The 17,158-nt window shown below is 40.2% G+C and overlaps 1 protein-coding gene and 1 long non-coding RNA gene across 2 annotated transcripts; both read right to left on the bottom strand.

Annotated features, from left to right (window-relative positions):
- Positions 1 to 6,323: 6,323 nt before the first annotated feature.
- LOC311254380 lies at positions 6,324 to 12,497 on the bottom strand. The gene is made up of 6 exons (XR_014622243.1): positions 12,421 to 12,497; positions 11,482 to 11,624; positions 10,828 to 10,877; positions 9,997 to 10,175; positions 6,663 to 6,831; positions 6,324 to 6,556 (listed from the first exon to the last, which is right to left on the bottom strand). It is a non-coding gene; the product is annotated as an uncharacterized lncRNA (long non-coding RNA).
- Positions 12,498 to 14,627: 2,130 nt separating this feature from the next.
- LOC311254570 (high choriolytic enzyme 1-like) lies at positions 14,628 to 15,807 on the bottom strand. Its single transcript, XM_084348413.1, has one exon. The coding sequence runs from the start codon at positions 15,752 to 15,754 to the stop codon at positions 14,960 to 14,962; it is 795 nt and encodes a 264-aa protein (XP_084204539.1). The 5' UTR covers positions 15,755 to 15,807; the 3' UTR covers positions 14,628 to 14,959.
- Between the last annotated feature and the right edge of the window lie 1,351 nt (positions 15,808 to 17,158).

Below are 17,158 nucleotides of genomic sequence, written 5' to 3'. Positions count from 1 at the left end.
AAAACTCTAGGGCCACTGGCTCCATTACTAACTGAGCCGTGAGCTAATTAGCTAACTGTAGCAAAGAACAGTCCAGCTGACCAACACAGTCTGGATTTTAGAGCAGAACACGGATGTGGAGAGACGTTATGTGGACAAGATGTAAAGAAGCTCGTCCCTGGGTACATCGTGGAGGAGATGTCACCTGTGTCCACAGGTAACTCAACCTCATTTTGACTTATTATAGAGAAAATGCCCACGAAGAGTAACGACAAACTGCAAACTCAAGAGAAAATATGCGGTGATGGCATCTAACTTGAAGGCCAGACTTACTGAGACTGAATTTGTTTCCATCACAGCTCACATCTGGACAGCTGACAACAAAAGCACCAGGCTGAGAGGCTGCAGTGTTTACACTTCCTGAGTAACCTGCCCAACACTGCTTATTTAATAGTTGATAGATTTTTAATGTTACTCATACTGGTATGTGTTTCTCTTTAGAAGGTGTAGATGGGTACACCAGACAAAGGTAAGTTGATACTTAATGACAAATCTCCTGCAAGTCTTAATCTCACACACTAGTGATTCATTGATTGTTTATTTGACTCACTCTGTTGTAATATCTGTCTTTACATACGCTGCATCAACCTGTCTGCAAGAGCCGACGACGTGGTAGACTGAGAATCTACATCCAGGATTTCCATGATGACGGAGAAGATACGGAGCAGATGAGAAGGATGGAGGACGACAGGACCAGCTGGTGGTGGTCAGCTTTCTTTCAGTGGGCTGAGTAAGTGATCCCCTCACAGTGGCTGTAAAAGTCCCAGCAGTGACATAACGTGTTGATAAGCTACAGCTAACATCATTCATGTGCATTTTATTTAATAGGAACCTTGTTGAATATTATTCTATTAAACAAATTCAACAACAAAACTGTCAATAATGTAAAGATTGTATATTTGTGTCCAAATTGATTCATGAGCTGTGTTTCTGTTTCAGGGCATGACCACTCTGTGTTTATGGTGTTCCTGCAGCAGCTGAGAGACAACGTTTACCATCCAATCATAGCAGGAAGATCCAGCAGACCACTGGGCCACTCTCAGCCTCCTACTCTCAGCCAACACATCTTTGCATCAATGATCAGAAATGAAGACATTTGAGGAAGAAACAGACAGTTCAGGCTGAATAAAAAAAAGTGTAAAAGATTAAGATCAGTATGATAATGTTTGACATCTTAAATCAAATAAAGACAGACAAGTGTAACTTCAATCTGTGGGATTTTAAATCATTTGGTAAATGCACACTAAATATAATACTTTATATAATATACATATTTGTAAATACTTAAAATTGCTAACAGGTGCTACTTTATATACTTTTTTGCCTCCAACAGGTTTTCTTTTAGCGCTCAGTTTTGGGAAAAACAGGAACAGTTAAAGGGTTACTTCACCAATTTTCCACATTGGGCAGTACTACTGCATATACGAAAAAATAGTAGTATAAACATGCATAAAGCTTTTTGTGGCTCCGGAAGAAGCTGCAAACGGAGTGCAGGTTTTGATTGCAGCTGTCTGTCAGAATATGATGATGGAGGAGGTGGTTGCAGGCAGAGGGTGTAGCAGTCGCTCAGGACCTGACAGTGGCAGGAGGGATCCCTCTCCCAGGACGGACAGACATGCAACAGATGTGGCATGTACAGAACAGAACGACTAAATCACAGTTTACAAATTGCATTGACAGAATATCTGAAACAAATAAATAAAAAAAAAACTTTAAGGCCTGAACATTATTGGAAAAAGGTAACTAGTCATGATCTGCTAGATTAAACTTCTTTTACTGCAAAGCTTAGAGGACTCCCTTTGTTTACACCAGTCTTTTGCTTGTTATCTTATACTTACCTGCAGAGACTGGTCTAATTACATCACTGTGTCATTCAGCCTCACAGTCCTGACTGTAAAGTTTGCCTACCTGACTGCCGACCAACTTATCTTAACAATTCTGCAGTCACACTGTTCTGACTACCTGACAGGCAGCTTCAGAGTGAAAACACAGTTGTTTATGTTGTTTGCTTCCCAGCTTTCTCTCGTATATATCGATATGTGTTTGAAGCATCAGAATTAAATCATAAAGACAGCTGCAGATGTTTCTCTTCTCTCCACAGTACACAGTGCATGATGGGAAACACTCCACTTTTCCCCTAATGGAAAGAAGTTTGATCTGAACTTTTCTTTGTTTAAATGTAACTAGATGATTTTATTTGATGTATTAAATGATGACCATGTTAATAAAAACAGCTTCTCTCATATTAATGGATTTATTTACAGTTTGTTCACATTATAAACAGAACATCAGGTAAAGGCAGTGCATTGTAACAATGTTCATCAGAAGGCAAAGATTAAGATAAAATAAATAAAGACATCACTTCCTGTGTGTTCTGTAACATCATACAACACATGAGAACAAGTAAACTTGTACACTAATATGTGACAGAGTCTTATGACTCTTAACGGTCTCATTAAGTTGATGATCAAACTGTTTCCTCTGATCCTGCTGAGCTGTAACTTAACTTAAATCCTCCACTGGACTCCTCAGACTGACAGTGAATAAATAAACAACTAACAAACAACACAACTACCACTGCTGCTGTCAGCCCCAGTCCACAGTAGAGGCCGATCCTGCCTCGACTTGCTGTCTTCAGTCTCTCAGGTGTGTCTGTGTTCAGTCTCTCAGGTGTGTCTGTGTTCAGCCTCTCAGGTTCGGGCCGATCCCTCGCTGCTGTAAAGAGACCAAACAACAGAACAGCTGAAGTTGTGACATATTTCTCAGATACTGTGAGAATAAAGTGCTCAATACTTTTCTTCAGGTTCTTATTGATCCAAAAAAGCTGCTGAATTGAACCTGTTAATAAAGTTCTACTGACTTCTACTCAACCAACTTACCACAGACGTTGAGCCGACATTCACTGGAGTTCACACCATGGTTTGTCCTCACATAACACAGGTACCAGCCTGAGTCCTCAGTCCTGAGTCTGGACACATGAAGTCTAAGTCGTCCGTCTCTGAGATAGTCTTTGTCCCACTGGACTCGTCCTGCAAACTGTTGATCCCGAGACTCTGGGACCTCAACACCTTCACGTAGTTCAAACAGGACTGGGGCTGTGCGATCAGTTATCAGCTGACAGAAGATAAAAATGGAGTTGGGGGAAGTGCCAGTTGTGGTTGTGAACATCCATTCCAGTGTGATGTCGTGGTTCTCCTCTGCCTGATAGGAGGTCTGTGTCACATTCACTACAAATGCTCCTGTTGAGGAGACAGAGAGGGAAAGTGAGGAGCAGACACACCGACAACTTTAACATGGCAGCCTTTAAACTCCATCTACACGTTTCTGTGGACAGTTTAGTGACGTCTCAGAGCTGCAGAGGCTCATCAACATCAACTGTTTGCTCACATGTGGGCTACTTTAACTGATTCACTGAATCACAGTGTAATAAAGTGAAACTGTAAACTTACCACAGACACAGTCGAGGCTGATGAGCAGCAGGATCCTGTAGATCATCTTCTCCCTGTGAGAGGAGACAGAGGTGAAGAGTCATGTGATCACAGTTCAGTCCTCACATGTACCACAACAAACATACTTTTGTATCTTTACAATACTCCTTTGTCTTTATTATCCTGCTCATTACACACAAAGCCTTCCTGACACAGTCTCGATGTTAACGCTAAGCTGTTATATTGTACTTGTACGTTAACATCAGTAGTGTTTGGAGACACAGCACTAAAATAATGCTTTATACAGTTTTTACCATCATAATTAACAAGAAGGCACAAGTTTTTAAGCATCTGTTGCAGACAGCGTTTCACAAAGTGTTTTAAGTTTCTTCTGACGCAACAAGTCTTAAAACTGATCAAGTGCAACAAAAACTGAGAAATGATTATCTTCATAAGAAATGCATCCTTCTCCTGGATTAGACTCATTCACCAACTTCATTATTACACATGAATATAACATTCAGATGTCAAAAGTAAGTTCAAACAAAGCACCGACACAAACACATCATAACACACAAAATAGTTCAATTCAAAACGATCTGAAGAGCAAACACAGCTTTATTACATCGATGAGAGCTGCCAGATAACTTTGAGCTGCAGCGAGGAGAAATATTAAACCAGCGACTATGACAACTCCACAGTTAATGACTCCAAGAACCGTTTAACTTTGTTCCAATCGTGTAATGTCAATGTTGTAACACTGATACATTAGATATACAAACAGTGTCTCTATATTAAGTCATGAGAAAACAACTGCAGCTAAACACAAACAAGCTGATGTTTGTGTTAATGTAGATGAAGGTGGAGGTAAATATCAACACTGACTCTGTTTAGTTTCATCATTAAAATCCGGTCACACACAAGATTTATACAAGTGGAAATGATGTTTCTGGTAAAATGTCCCTCATACAGCTGACTGACCAATCTGACAACAAACAAGATTACTTACACTGACGAGCTGCTGAAATCTCCGCTGGTTTGAGAACTAGGTTGTAAAGACCGGACAGAGTAAAGTCATCTGTATTAAAGAGCGCTTTATCTGTCAGATATACTCTGCCCAAATCTGAATCACGAGCCAACCGGAGCACCCTTTTTCTCTAATTGCGAGTCACCCATACCAAACTGGCATAGTGGCTCAAGCGCAAGCTCAACCACAACTGTCCCGACTCCACCCCCAATCCGCCCACAAGCCGCACACTTGCTGCGTTTCCGAGCTCCCTTCTGATCGCTCACTACAGCGGTAATACCGATCTGACTATCAGACTGTGTTCTGGTTCAAAGTTTCCCACACAGCTTCAGAGTGAAACCACAGTTGTTAATGTTGTTTGCTTCCCAGCTTTCTCTCGTATATATCGATATGTGTTTGAAGCATCAGAATTAAATCATAAAGACAGCTGCAGATGTTTCTCTTCTCTCCACAGAACACAGTGCATGATGGGAAACACTCCACTTTTCCCCTGATGGAAAGAAGTTTGATCTGAAGTTTTCTTTGTTTAAATGTAACTAGATGGTTTTATTTGACCTATTACATGATGAGCATGTTAATACTGACTCTACAGCAGCTGCAGTGTGTGAGCTGTGGGACGTTAACATCAGTCATGTTTGGAGACACAGCACTAAAATAATGCTTTATACAGTTTTTACCATTATAACATCAGAACAATTAACAAGAAGGCACAAGTATTTAAGAATCTGCTGCAGACAGCGTTTCACAAAGTGTTTGAAGTTTCTTCTCACGCAACAAGTCTTAAAACTGAGAAATGATTATCTTCATAAGAAATGCATCCTTCTCCTGGATTAGACTCATTCACCAACTTCATTATTACAAATGAATATAACATTCAGATGTCAAATGTTAAAATGAGTTGAAAAAGTCCCTCAAGACTGAGGATGTTTAAAGAAAAATAACATTTATCAAATATTAAGAAAAAAGAGGGATTTTCACAAGACACAGGAGTTTGACAGTAAAAATGTTTATTTTAGCATCGTATAAAACAGTCACATTTCATGTTTGAACACAAAGTTAGAAAGTGCTTCACAGAGTCAGAAGTGTTTTGCAGAAGATAAAATTTTCAGTTCGGTTTGAGAGATCATTTAAAAACAATACATACAAAGACAAATACAAACGTGAACAAAAGTTCAAATGTGAAATTTCAGACTTTGTGGTTTTATACCCACAAAATATAGATTTACACAAATGATTGCAAAAACAGGTGAATGATAAGTTTTAAACAGTGTTTAATGTGTTAATGCTGGTGAACTGCTTGTTATCAATGTTTCAGTTAAGTTGAGTCATAATGCTGTGGATCCTTTTCACATCAATCTGCACTTTGACCTGACAGCTGCAGTACAACATGATGAGACCTGACGTTCACTGACTCCAGTTTCAAGGGGCTGTCTGCTGTCAGACACATTCACATATACAAGTATGATCACTGTATTAAATATGAAATATATACAAAGACTGACCACTACAGTGTACTTAGAATAATATGCAATAAAGTCAATGTTAGCAGATAAAAGTGCTGGTATGGAGTAAAGCTTGTTTCAGTGCAGTTTGAGAAACAAGTTACAGAAACTTGTTAGAAGTTTGAACATCACAGCAAACAAATCATTAAAAACATGTTTGGATCAAAGTTAGACTGATGTTTGTTCTGTTCTGATGTCTGATCATATATAATAAATGTTAATATATAAATATAAATATCAAGATATGAACTGTGTATCGCTACAGAGAGCTGGAGCCACGCCCCTTCAGGTTTGAAGAGAGACAAATCATTTTTTGATCCTGTTTGAATTGTGTCATGAATCACACATAAGATGTTTGTCAATGTAAAAGATATTTTTTCAGTCCATAAAATCTCAGTTTGTCATCAAACTAATGAAATATCAGACCGTGAAAATACGTCATTATGAAGACGACACAGCCAACAGTCTCGTTAGTGACGTTGTCTCGTCTTATATTAGACGATGAACTGTATTGATCTCTATCACGATCTCAGTGATGGCACATCTGTCCTGGTGTTGATCTGTGTGATTGACATGAGAGATAAGTAAGTTCAAACAAAGTGTAACACAAACACATCATAACACACAAAATAGTTCAATTCAAAACGATCTGAAGAGCAAACACACCTTTATTACATCGATGAGAGCTGCCAGATAATTTTGAGCTGCGGCGAGGAGAAATATTAGACCAGCGACTATGACAACTCCATAGTTAATGACTCCGAGAACCGTTTATCTTTGTTCCAATCGTGTGACGTCACTTCCTTCTTCGGCCCTCCTGGTGTGTGTTCTGCATCTGCATGAGGACAGAAAACCAGTGTTAGTATCTGATATCAGGAGCATCAACTCATCAGAGTCAAACCACCACATCAAAAACAAAGACCAGTAGTTGAAGGGAGGGCCTAATGCACACTGTTTGGTTGTGGGTGGGAGATGGGGAGACGGTTGTCTCACAGTTCTTATGTTGTTTGCTGTTTTTTTTAACCTGTATTTCTTTCGGAGAGTTTTTCTAAGTTTTGTTTTGGTGTTCTGCACAGACTTGAGTTTCGTATCAGCACGCAAACAATATTTTCTGGTTTTACCGCCCAAGATTTCATACGTCTTTTTGATGAGCCCACTTATACAATATCCCCATGTAGGACGCAGTCTTTATTTATAGTTAGGTAAAGCCATGAAAATGGCTAAAAGTATGAAGATAATTACGTGGAATGTGAATGGTTTGTCAAACCCTGTTAAAAGAAACAAGTGTTTATGTTACCTTAAATCTCAAATTGCAGATGTTGCATTTCTTCAGGAAGTACATTTGATAGATAAGGAGGCTGCTAAACTTAAAGAAATCGGGTTGGTCAGGTGTTTTACAGCTGTTTTTCTAGTCAGAAACGTGGGGTTGCAATATTCATCCGTAAGAAGCTAAACTTTGTATCGTTAAACCAGCACAAGGATGAAGAAGGGAGGTTCATATGTGTGAAGTTAATTTATGCAATATACATGCCCCAAATTTGGAAGATCCTAATTTCTTCTATAACATCAATAAACTTTTAGGTTTATACTGGGGGGAGATTTTAATCAGGTTCAGGATGGCATGCTAGACAGATCTATCTATAGCAAAAGATCTCCAACAGACCGACAGGCAATACAACAATTAGCAGAGGATCTTGGCCTAGTCAGCTGTCATTTAACTATAGTGATATATTGCTAAAGAAGTTTGTAAATTAAAATGATATATTAATGAGATTCATAACAAAAGGTGGAATATGCCCTCTTTAGGGCAAAGGCAAATTTCTATGAGAACAGGGATAAAGCTCATAAATTACTGGCTAGGCTCCTAAAACAACAGGATGTGGATCATATCATTCCAGGTACTCATTAAGGTGTGGGACATCAATCAGACACTCCAAAGGTTTTACTCCAATCTCTATTCTTCGGATACAGAGATAAATACAAGCTAAACAGAGGCATTCTTTTTTAATATTGAACTCCCTCAGCTTTCATCTGACCAGGTGCAGGAGATTGATGCACCGATCACTGAATCAGAGGTTAGGGCTGCCATTCAATCTATGAAAACAGGTAAATCCCCTGGACTTGACGGCTTCCTTATAGAATATTACAGAAATAACATAGATGTGCTAGCACCTGTCTTGACCAAGGTCTACAGTGAAGCAAGTACTTTGGGATGCCTCCCTGACACTTTTAATGATGCTCTCATTTCTTTGATCCTTAAGAAAGGTAAGGAGTCATTGGATCCTGGAAGCTTCAGACCGATTAGCTTAGTGAATGTGGACTGTAGATTGCTTACGAAAGTGTTGTCTATGAGGCTAGAGAAAATCCTATCAATGTTAATCAATTCAGATCAAGTGGGCTTTGTTAAAGGGAGGTCCTCTTCGGATAATCTTAGACGGCTACTTCATTTGACATGGCTAAGTCATAATAAACCAATATACCAATTGCTGCTTCTTGCTTGATGCTGAGGAGGCATTTGATAGGGTTGAGTGGAGCTTTTTATTCAGTGTTCTGGAAAGGTTTGGGTTTGGGAGGGGGTTTCTTGGTTGGATAAAGGTAATCTATGCAAAGCCTCAGGCATCCGTTGTTACAAATGGTCTGATTTCCCCCTTCTTTGGATTGTCTAGAGGCACAAAACAGGGGGATCCACTTTCCCTTCTTCTGTTTATATTATTTCTCGAACCACTAGCGATAACTATAAGAAAGGAAGCAAGAATTAAGTGAATACAGGCCAGTGGGAGAAAAAATGAACATTTTCTATATGCGGATGATATTCTCTGCCTGGTTTCTGATCCAGCATCCTCTACCAAAGCTCTTCTTGATACCATTGAAACATTTTCTCAGATTTCCGGCTATAAAATCAACAGGAATAAACCAGAGGTTATGTCAGTATCTATGTATGCCATTCAGCTATGGTTGGGGGTGGCCAATTTCAGTGGATTCCGTCTGGAATAACGTATTTAGGAGTCAAGTTATGTGCAGATATGGCAGATATAATACATATCAATATGGATCACCTTCTTAGGAAGATAAAGCACAATTTAGAGAAATGGAAGACACTCAATCTAACCCTTTGGGGCAAGATTAACACCATTAAAATGGTTGTTGCAGCACAATTTAACTACCTTTTAATGATGCTACCAATAACAATACCCAGAGACATTTTTAAACAATACAATCAAATTATAAAGAATTATTTATGGATATTTGGATATTTATGGTTATATGGAAAGAGACCGAGGATTAATCTCCATAAACTTCAGAAAGTAAAGGTGGGCTTTCCCTGCCCAATGTGGAGTTGTACAGTATGGCCTTTGAAATGGCTAAACTGGCAAAACACCGGACTAATGACAGTAATAACCACTCAGGATGGACAGGAATAGAACAAGAGCTTACCGCCCCCTTCAGTCCACTTGAGGTTATCACAAAATACTCTTTCTCTGAAAAAGCCTGAGAGAAAAGAAACTAACCCGATTTTACAACATTCAAAGAATGTCTGGACTAAACTTCACAAGTTATTAAAGATTTCACACTATAAGCAAGTTTACTCGTCACCTTAGAATAACCCTGCAGTTAAAGTAGGGAACAAAGTGCTGTTTTGGCTGGCGGGTGGTATAAGAAATACCTTATTAATGATAACGGATTCAAATCTTTTCAAGAACTCAGGACACAGTTTATCCTAAAAGATGGATCATATTTCTGGAGATATCTGCAAAGAAGAAGTAGTTTGGGGAGCTTAATTCAGCAGTTACCTGGGGATGATAATATGGTACAGTCCTACTTTAAATTACCTAAAAATAAACAGTCAGCCTCTACATTTTATAAGATAACTGCAAATCCAATGTATGGCAGTTGTGAGAATCTTAGGCTAATATGGCAGAGGGATTTGAATGTGAACATTGACGAGGACTCGTGGGCAGAGATCATGTTTCCACCTGCACTACAGCAGAGTTCAGCTTACCTGTGGTCTCCAGCACCCATCTCCTCATCATCTTGTTATAATTAGCAGCCAGATCACACCCATAGTTTCCAGAGTCTTCAGTCGTGACTCTGGACACATGAAGTCTTCCCATCTGATGGTGATGTTATCGTCCTCCTCTGCCTGATAGAAGGTCGCAGCCATTTTCACAGCAAACATCCCTGCAGACAAGGGACAGGGCAGCAGGAGACATCATTTGGAGTTACAGCAAACTTTACCTCATTTCAAACTGGAACACTTTTATCAAGGAACTGAGAGATCCTGGAGCCACATGAGTGTTCAGTGTGAACTAACGCAGCGATTTAGATTTTACTGTGTGTCTTCATCGTGTCCACCAGGAGTCCAGTAAGGGATAATGCCTGACGAGCTGTCCATTAACAGGAGGCCAGAACGGACACTTTGAAGGGCATTATCCTGCTTATACCATGGTCACTTGCCAAAGATAAAAATAAGATATTTTATTTATATTTCAGGCATTTTGGGATGACTGAATATTACATTTTTCATAAACAAAACCTCCTGGCAACACCTGAGGATCTGAATAATAGCTGGAACAATCAAACCATCCCGTGAGGTTCTTCTGCCATGGAATCGTTCACTGGAGCTTTTTGAGTAGTTTCATATGTGTCAGTTTATCAGGGGTTAATTGACACCCTGCAGCCAATCAGAATTGAGAATTCACCCAGACCATGGTATAAAAGCACTTAACATTAAACCAGCCAATAGAACTGCAAGAATTAGTTGACTAATCGATCAAGGAATATTATCGGTCAACTGTTAATGTGATTAATTGTGAGTTGCAGGACTACTGACCACAGACAGAGGAGGTCAGAACGACGAGCAGACTGATCAAGATCAGCTTCCTGTCAGAGAGGAGACAGTTTTATTAGAGGAGGAAGATTTGACTTCATCAAACAGGACAGGTTTCAATAATAAAGTAAAGTAAGTAAATAAAACTTATTAACTTATAATGTTTCAGCTCTCGAACTTTATCTCAGTCATAAGTTATCACGACTCTAATAATAATAATAATAATAATAATAATAATAATAATAATAATAACAATAGATCTGCTTGAAGAAAATAAATAATTTCAACTTACAAATAATGCTTCACGACAATAAATACAAAATGTGAATGTAATTAAAAAGGAGAATTAAAACAGATAAATAAATGAGTAAATAACATTTTTTTTAAATAAATAATGACTGTCTACATTTATTGTTAGTTATTTTGGTGTATTTGATGGGGTGTTAATTTATTTATTTATTTATTTTTTATTTTGGCAGTCTTGGTCCTCCATTAATAAACTCAATGTTGTCCTTATGTGCTCGTTGTTATACTGTTCATACTGTTAGCTGCTAGATTTAAAGCACCTGTTAACATTAGAGTACAGTGTCTTGCTTCATATAATCTCAGCGTACATTTATTGCAGTCAGTGGTATGAATGTTAAAATAAACCCCCACCAGTTTGTGTGTTTGTGTTACAGGTGTGTCGTCTGTCAGCTGCTCCCAGGAACCATGAACGCCTCCACAATCGCATGGACAAGAAGTTGAAGACACAGTTTTCCTGCTGAGCAACTTCCTGTCAACATCAGTCTGATTCTGACCTGAAAGGAACAGTTGTTTATTTTAATTTGGTCTTAAGTGTCATATTTATACATATTTCTGCAGGCACTTTAATCAACTTTCCATATGAACACTAAGAAAAACACAAGTGAATCATTGGTTTGTTTCATCTATTCAAACAGTGTTGATAATGTTGATGGTTTTCAGACTGAAGGAGGAAGTGACTGAGTGACAGCTGCACTGTGGACACTCAGTTCATGTTGTCAGCATTTGCATGAGTTTACAGTTACACACAATTCATACTTAATTACCTTTTAAGGCTTGTTATGACCATTTCAACAGAATTATTACACTGAAATAACAATTGTCAAATAAACAACATTTTCTACAGAGTACGAGTTATAATCTGAGCTTTGTGGGGGTCTCTAAAAGTAAACCTCACCCTAACAAACGTTGGGGCGGAGATACACAGGATAATAGACATATAAAAATGAAAGGATATAGTGAATATGTTGGTTTAGTAGTTAAAGGGAGACAGTCATCACGCTACAGACGCGCTTCCTTGTTGTATTGTTCTTGTCCCTGCTGAATGTGCGCAGTATGCTGTCAGTTATTAACTCTGAACTCTGAATATTAAATCCTGGAGGAGGTTTTTTCCCTCTTAAATCAAACTAGTTGAATAAAGAAGCGAATGTAATAACTTGATTCTGATTTGAATCAGTTTTCTGATCTGCGTCGACGGTGAGTCGATGTGCGTCAGTCCCGAAAAAACAAACAGTAGCTAGATGAAACACACAAACACAAAGTAAATCACACAACGTGTTTTTAGTTACTTACATGTTTGTTTGTTTGTTAGAGAGCGAGCTGTCCCACTCTGTGTCACCTGAAGTGTTTAATCCTGAGCTGGACGGAAGAACTGCTTCTCTTTACAGCAACATGTGCACGAGCTCCACTCGTGTTCACGAGGCAGCCGTGTTGTTTGTTTTGGTGAAAGTGAAAGTAAAGCTGGCTCAGCTGTACTGGCTGTTTACAGAGGTAATAACATGTATTTTTAAATTGCATCATATCACAGTGGTATCTACCCGTAGTGCCTACAGTTGTTCCACAGGTTTAATTGGCTTTGCCTCACGTGCAACTTGAAGTTTTTGTAGGTTTTGTAGCATTTTGACATTCTTTGAAATCCAAGTTGATCCTGCCATTAAATGTGTTGATAAGAGTGAATGCAAGATTTATGATATAACAATAAAAAAATACCTCACAGTCACCCCTGTGAATATGATACTAGCTTTTGGGTCATGTGATAATATCTAGATTGTTGCTACAGTAGAACATTTTTTGAGGCTGGAAATACAGCATGAATATTAATCATTCTAGCAGAAGAACCACTGGATGACTTCATAGCATTTCTATGTACCAACCTGATGACTTCTTGTAAAATGAGACACGTGACTGTTTTTATTGACCTACTTACAAACACTGTCTAATCACTTTTCACAGCAGACATTTTGACTGTGATGTATGAGTGTCCCAGTGAACCATGGTGGTGTGACTGACAGTGAGAAATTATTCATCCTATCAGTGAGATTCTTTGTTTAGCTCCAAAATTAGTCTAACAAATAAACTATAATACAACAGAGAATAATCTAGCAAATACATCAAATAAATACAAAGATATAAAATGGAGTAAGAATGAATGTTGGAACAAGCAACAATAAAGACCAGTCAGTAATGATATTCAATGTTGAGTGAAGGTTTCAGAAAAATGAAGCAGTTCAGAATAAATAAAGAGCTGATATTACACACACACACACACACACACACACACACCACCACTAACAACAACAACCTCACAGAAAGGTAGATGTTAGACAAAGACAATAAAAGTATGTGTTTTCTCCTCTCCATCAGCTCCTCCAAGTTCATGGAGTGACTGACAGAAGACCCTGTCAGTTGAGTGTATGTGTGGTGTCAGTGATGGTGTGACTGATGGTCACTGCTCCTCTCCTCCAGGTGGAGGCGCTGTAGGACAAACAAACAGCTGGTTTGTGGAGGTTTGTGATGGAAACAAGAAGCTAAATGAGCAGTGATGAAGCTGTTGTAACATATACAGACGTTGTTGTTGAGCGTTGAACAGTAGAAAGAGTGTATAAAGACTGGGTCCCGCTGTGTTACTCAGGCTGCACTACAGCGTCTATTCACAGGCGCGATCCCACTACTGAGCGGCACGGGGGCTTTGACCTGCTCCGTCTCCGACCTGGGCCGGTGCACCCCTCCTTGGGCGACCTGGTGGTCCCGGGCTCCCCCAGGAGCACCATATCGATACCGAACTTAGTGCGGACACCCGCTCGACACAGTCCGCTGCAGCTCAGAGGTCCTGAGCTCAAACGATCCTCCAGCCTCAGCCTCCCGGGAGCTTGGACTACAGGCGCGCGCCACCGCACCCGGCGAGAGAACTCTGCGTCATAGAGGATTTGGGCTTTGACTGACGTGACGTCATCAGGGAGCACGCTCAGGTGGCATTTAGTGACGAAACAAACCTGCAGCTGCAGTGTGGACTCACAAGACATTTTACAGGACAGACACAGTGACAATCAGGGGGCACAGGACATCCAGGCGGTCACCTAGAGCGCCACATGCTGGAGGGGCGCCGCAAATTAAAAAAATGATGTCTTTCCCATCCTTTTAATAATTTATTTTAATGGACCAATTTGGTCTTTTCAGTGCCCAGCTCAAGCACCTCTGAGGGTTTGTTGCACCTCTCCATCACTTGTTGTGTTGCTCATGTGAATATTCATTTGTATTATTTGTGTGTAAACCAATAAAACAGAAAACAAATGATAATGCATCAAATATGAAGATATTAATGTTTAACATCTACTCCAGACATGTTTGAACACATATAAGATATTCTGCCTTGAATAATATTTTGTGTCTGATATAATTTTTTTGTGTGAACTGGTTGTATTGTGCAAGTTGCATACTTGACCATGATTGGTCAAAAATAAGTCACAATAAGCAAAACAATATTTGAGCGGATGGACACTTTAATAAACAGGTTGTCTTCCAAATGCCTGGCAGCCACAAGGTCAGGGGTCAAGTGGTCAAATATATTGATTAATCATTCATAAAGCCACAGGTTACAACTCATCAACACTTTGTAAAGGTGACATATTAGAAAGTGGTAGCATCATGTTGTATCTGTTGCAGGTGACAGAGTGGTGGCTCTTTGAGAAGTGTCCATTCCTCCAGCGGCTGAGGTCACCGTGATCGTACAGGTGTGTTGCTTTTATTATTGTACCTGTACAGTATGTAATGAGTTTGAACAATCACTGCACACATGTACCAGGAAGCTGTTTGGCCAGCATCAGCATTATTATCAGCAGCCGTAGAGCAGGTTGATCCTCATGATGTCCCAGTAGGACATGCCCTGCCTCTGGCCGATCTGCGCGTTGGCGTTGGGGATGGGGGTGATGGAGTCCCTGCCGTGCTGGATGGAGAAGGCTGTTCTTCCATAGTGCATGATGGAGGAGTAGTCGTAGGGGGTGTTCAGGTTGTTGGTGTTCTGCTTGTAGAAGTTGTAGGCCATGTTGGGGTCGATGTTCTCCCAGTTGATCCTGACGTAGTAGTCGCGGTCGCTCCTGGTCTGTTCGTGCTGGAAGCCCAGAGCGTGGTTGATCTCGTGCTGGATGATGCCGTGGTAGAGGCAGCCCTGCCTGTTGAGAGAGAGCACCTGTCTGCCTCCCGTTCTGCCCAGAGCGGAGAAACATCCGCCTCTGTTCTCCACGCTGATGTAGTCGTACTCGTTCTGACGGGGGACGAAGCGGATGCAGGTACTGCTGTGGAAGGCCTTCATGCCGTTGTCGATCTTCTGCCTCTCCCAGCCGCTGAACTCAGCGCTCATGGTGAAGGGGATCATCACCATGCCGTTGGAAGCTTTCCTCCACTGGCAGCTCTGGGACCAGCACGTCATGGCGTTTCTGGTTGTGGGAGCCAGCAGGTCTCCTTCCAGCAGGAACTCATCGGTGGCGTTGTTGGAGGTCAGAATCCTGGTGGTGATGTCCATGGTGTCTGGGACTTCTTCTCCTTCTTCTTGGCCTCCTTCCTCCTGGAGAGGATGTGCCTGACAGAGGCCGAGCAGGAGCAGCAGCAGCAGGCTGGCAGAGGGAGTCATCTTCAGGGTCGGTCTGGAGGCTGTGGAGCTTCTGTGGAGAGCTGCTGTGGAGAGACTCTGTGAAGCTTGATGTGTGACTCAGTTCAGTCCAGGCTCTTTATACTCTCCTCTACAGGTGTGTCTGCAGGAGGATTATGGGTTGGGGTCCTCACTGCTAGGCCTAAATAAACCTCTGAGGGGAGGACTCCACAGACAAACCTACTTTTTAAACATGGTTTGTTATCACTGGTCAGTAGATGGATGAACACAGCTTCTGTCAAGATAAACACATTACAAGGTCTTCAACCAACAAGACGTCACATCATCTCTGTCAAACTAACCTTAATTCAAACAGAATAATATATATCATTGTCTCTTTGAAAGCTCTAGGTTGGACTGTGTTGATTTTGATCATTTGTTCATAAACTGTCCATAATGACACAACATTGTTATAGGAGTGCAACGCAGATCAGTGGTCTGCTTTTCAAACCTGCCCTCTACATTACCCACAATGCAACTTAGCCACTCGGCGACATCACTGGAGGTCATTTATCAGATTACGTGCAGCTTCCTCTGGAGCCACAAAATGTTTTATACTACTGTCGAAGCGTTATGCCACTTTTTGGAGAGTTCATGTGCTGATACACACCCGAGCACACACACACACACACACACGCGCACACACACACACACACACACACACACACACACACACACACACACACACACACACACACACATATGTATGTATATATATATAGCATATAGCAGGTCGAACAGGTGAATAGGTTAATCATTTGTAAGTGTTTTAACTGTTGTTCAAGTATATCAGAATAAATTATTAAGCATCAGTTTCACATTTGTAATTCACTGTCTTTGAGAGTATTTTACAGTTTACATCACATATTTTTGCACAGTTCTGTACTGGTGTATCATCTATAGTTTGCTTTGTGTCTCACACCTACACTAACTGATGTTGGTTAATTCCTGTGAAGTGAAACTGACAAATAATATCTCTGTGACGCGGCAGCAACATGTCCCAACAATGTCCTGCATGTGCACACATTGTTAGAATCATTCATGAAACACTATGACCTGGTTTTGAAATCATGAATCTATTTAATTGTTTGACATAGAACAAGATTTTAAGGACTCATTATTAACAGGGATGTGTTGATATGCTTTTGTTGAATTTTTTTTTCAAATGTACGGATGTGCAACCATTACAATTTAGATTTTATGCAAAATGACACATAAATAAACACATTTATCTCCTGTTAGTTCTAATTAGCTCAACTATTAAGGCGGATCACTTCAGTTAGTTATTTTTTGCTTGACTGTTTTTGGATTGATTTACTAAGGTCTTTGTCTTTATAGCTGGTTAACCACATCCTCATGTGTCTTTCACAGCTGCTTCTGCAGTTA

This window comes from Pagrus pagrus (genome assembly GCF_965226575.1).
Source record: "Pagrus pagrus genome assembly, chromosome: 1".
Taxonomy (NCBI): Eukaryota; Metazoa; Chordata; class Actinopteri; order Spariformes; family Sparidae; genus Pagrus; species Pagrus pagrus.
Note: the sequence above shows the minus strand (reverse complement) of the source record. Positions and strands in the feature narration are given on the sequence as shown.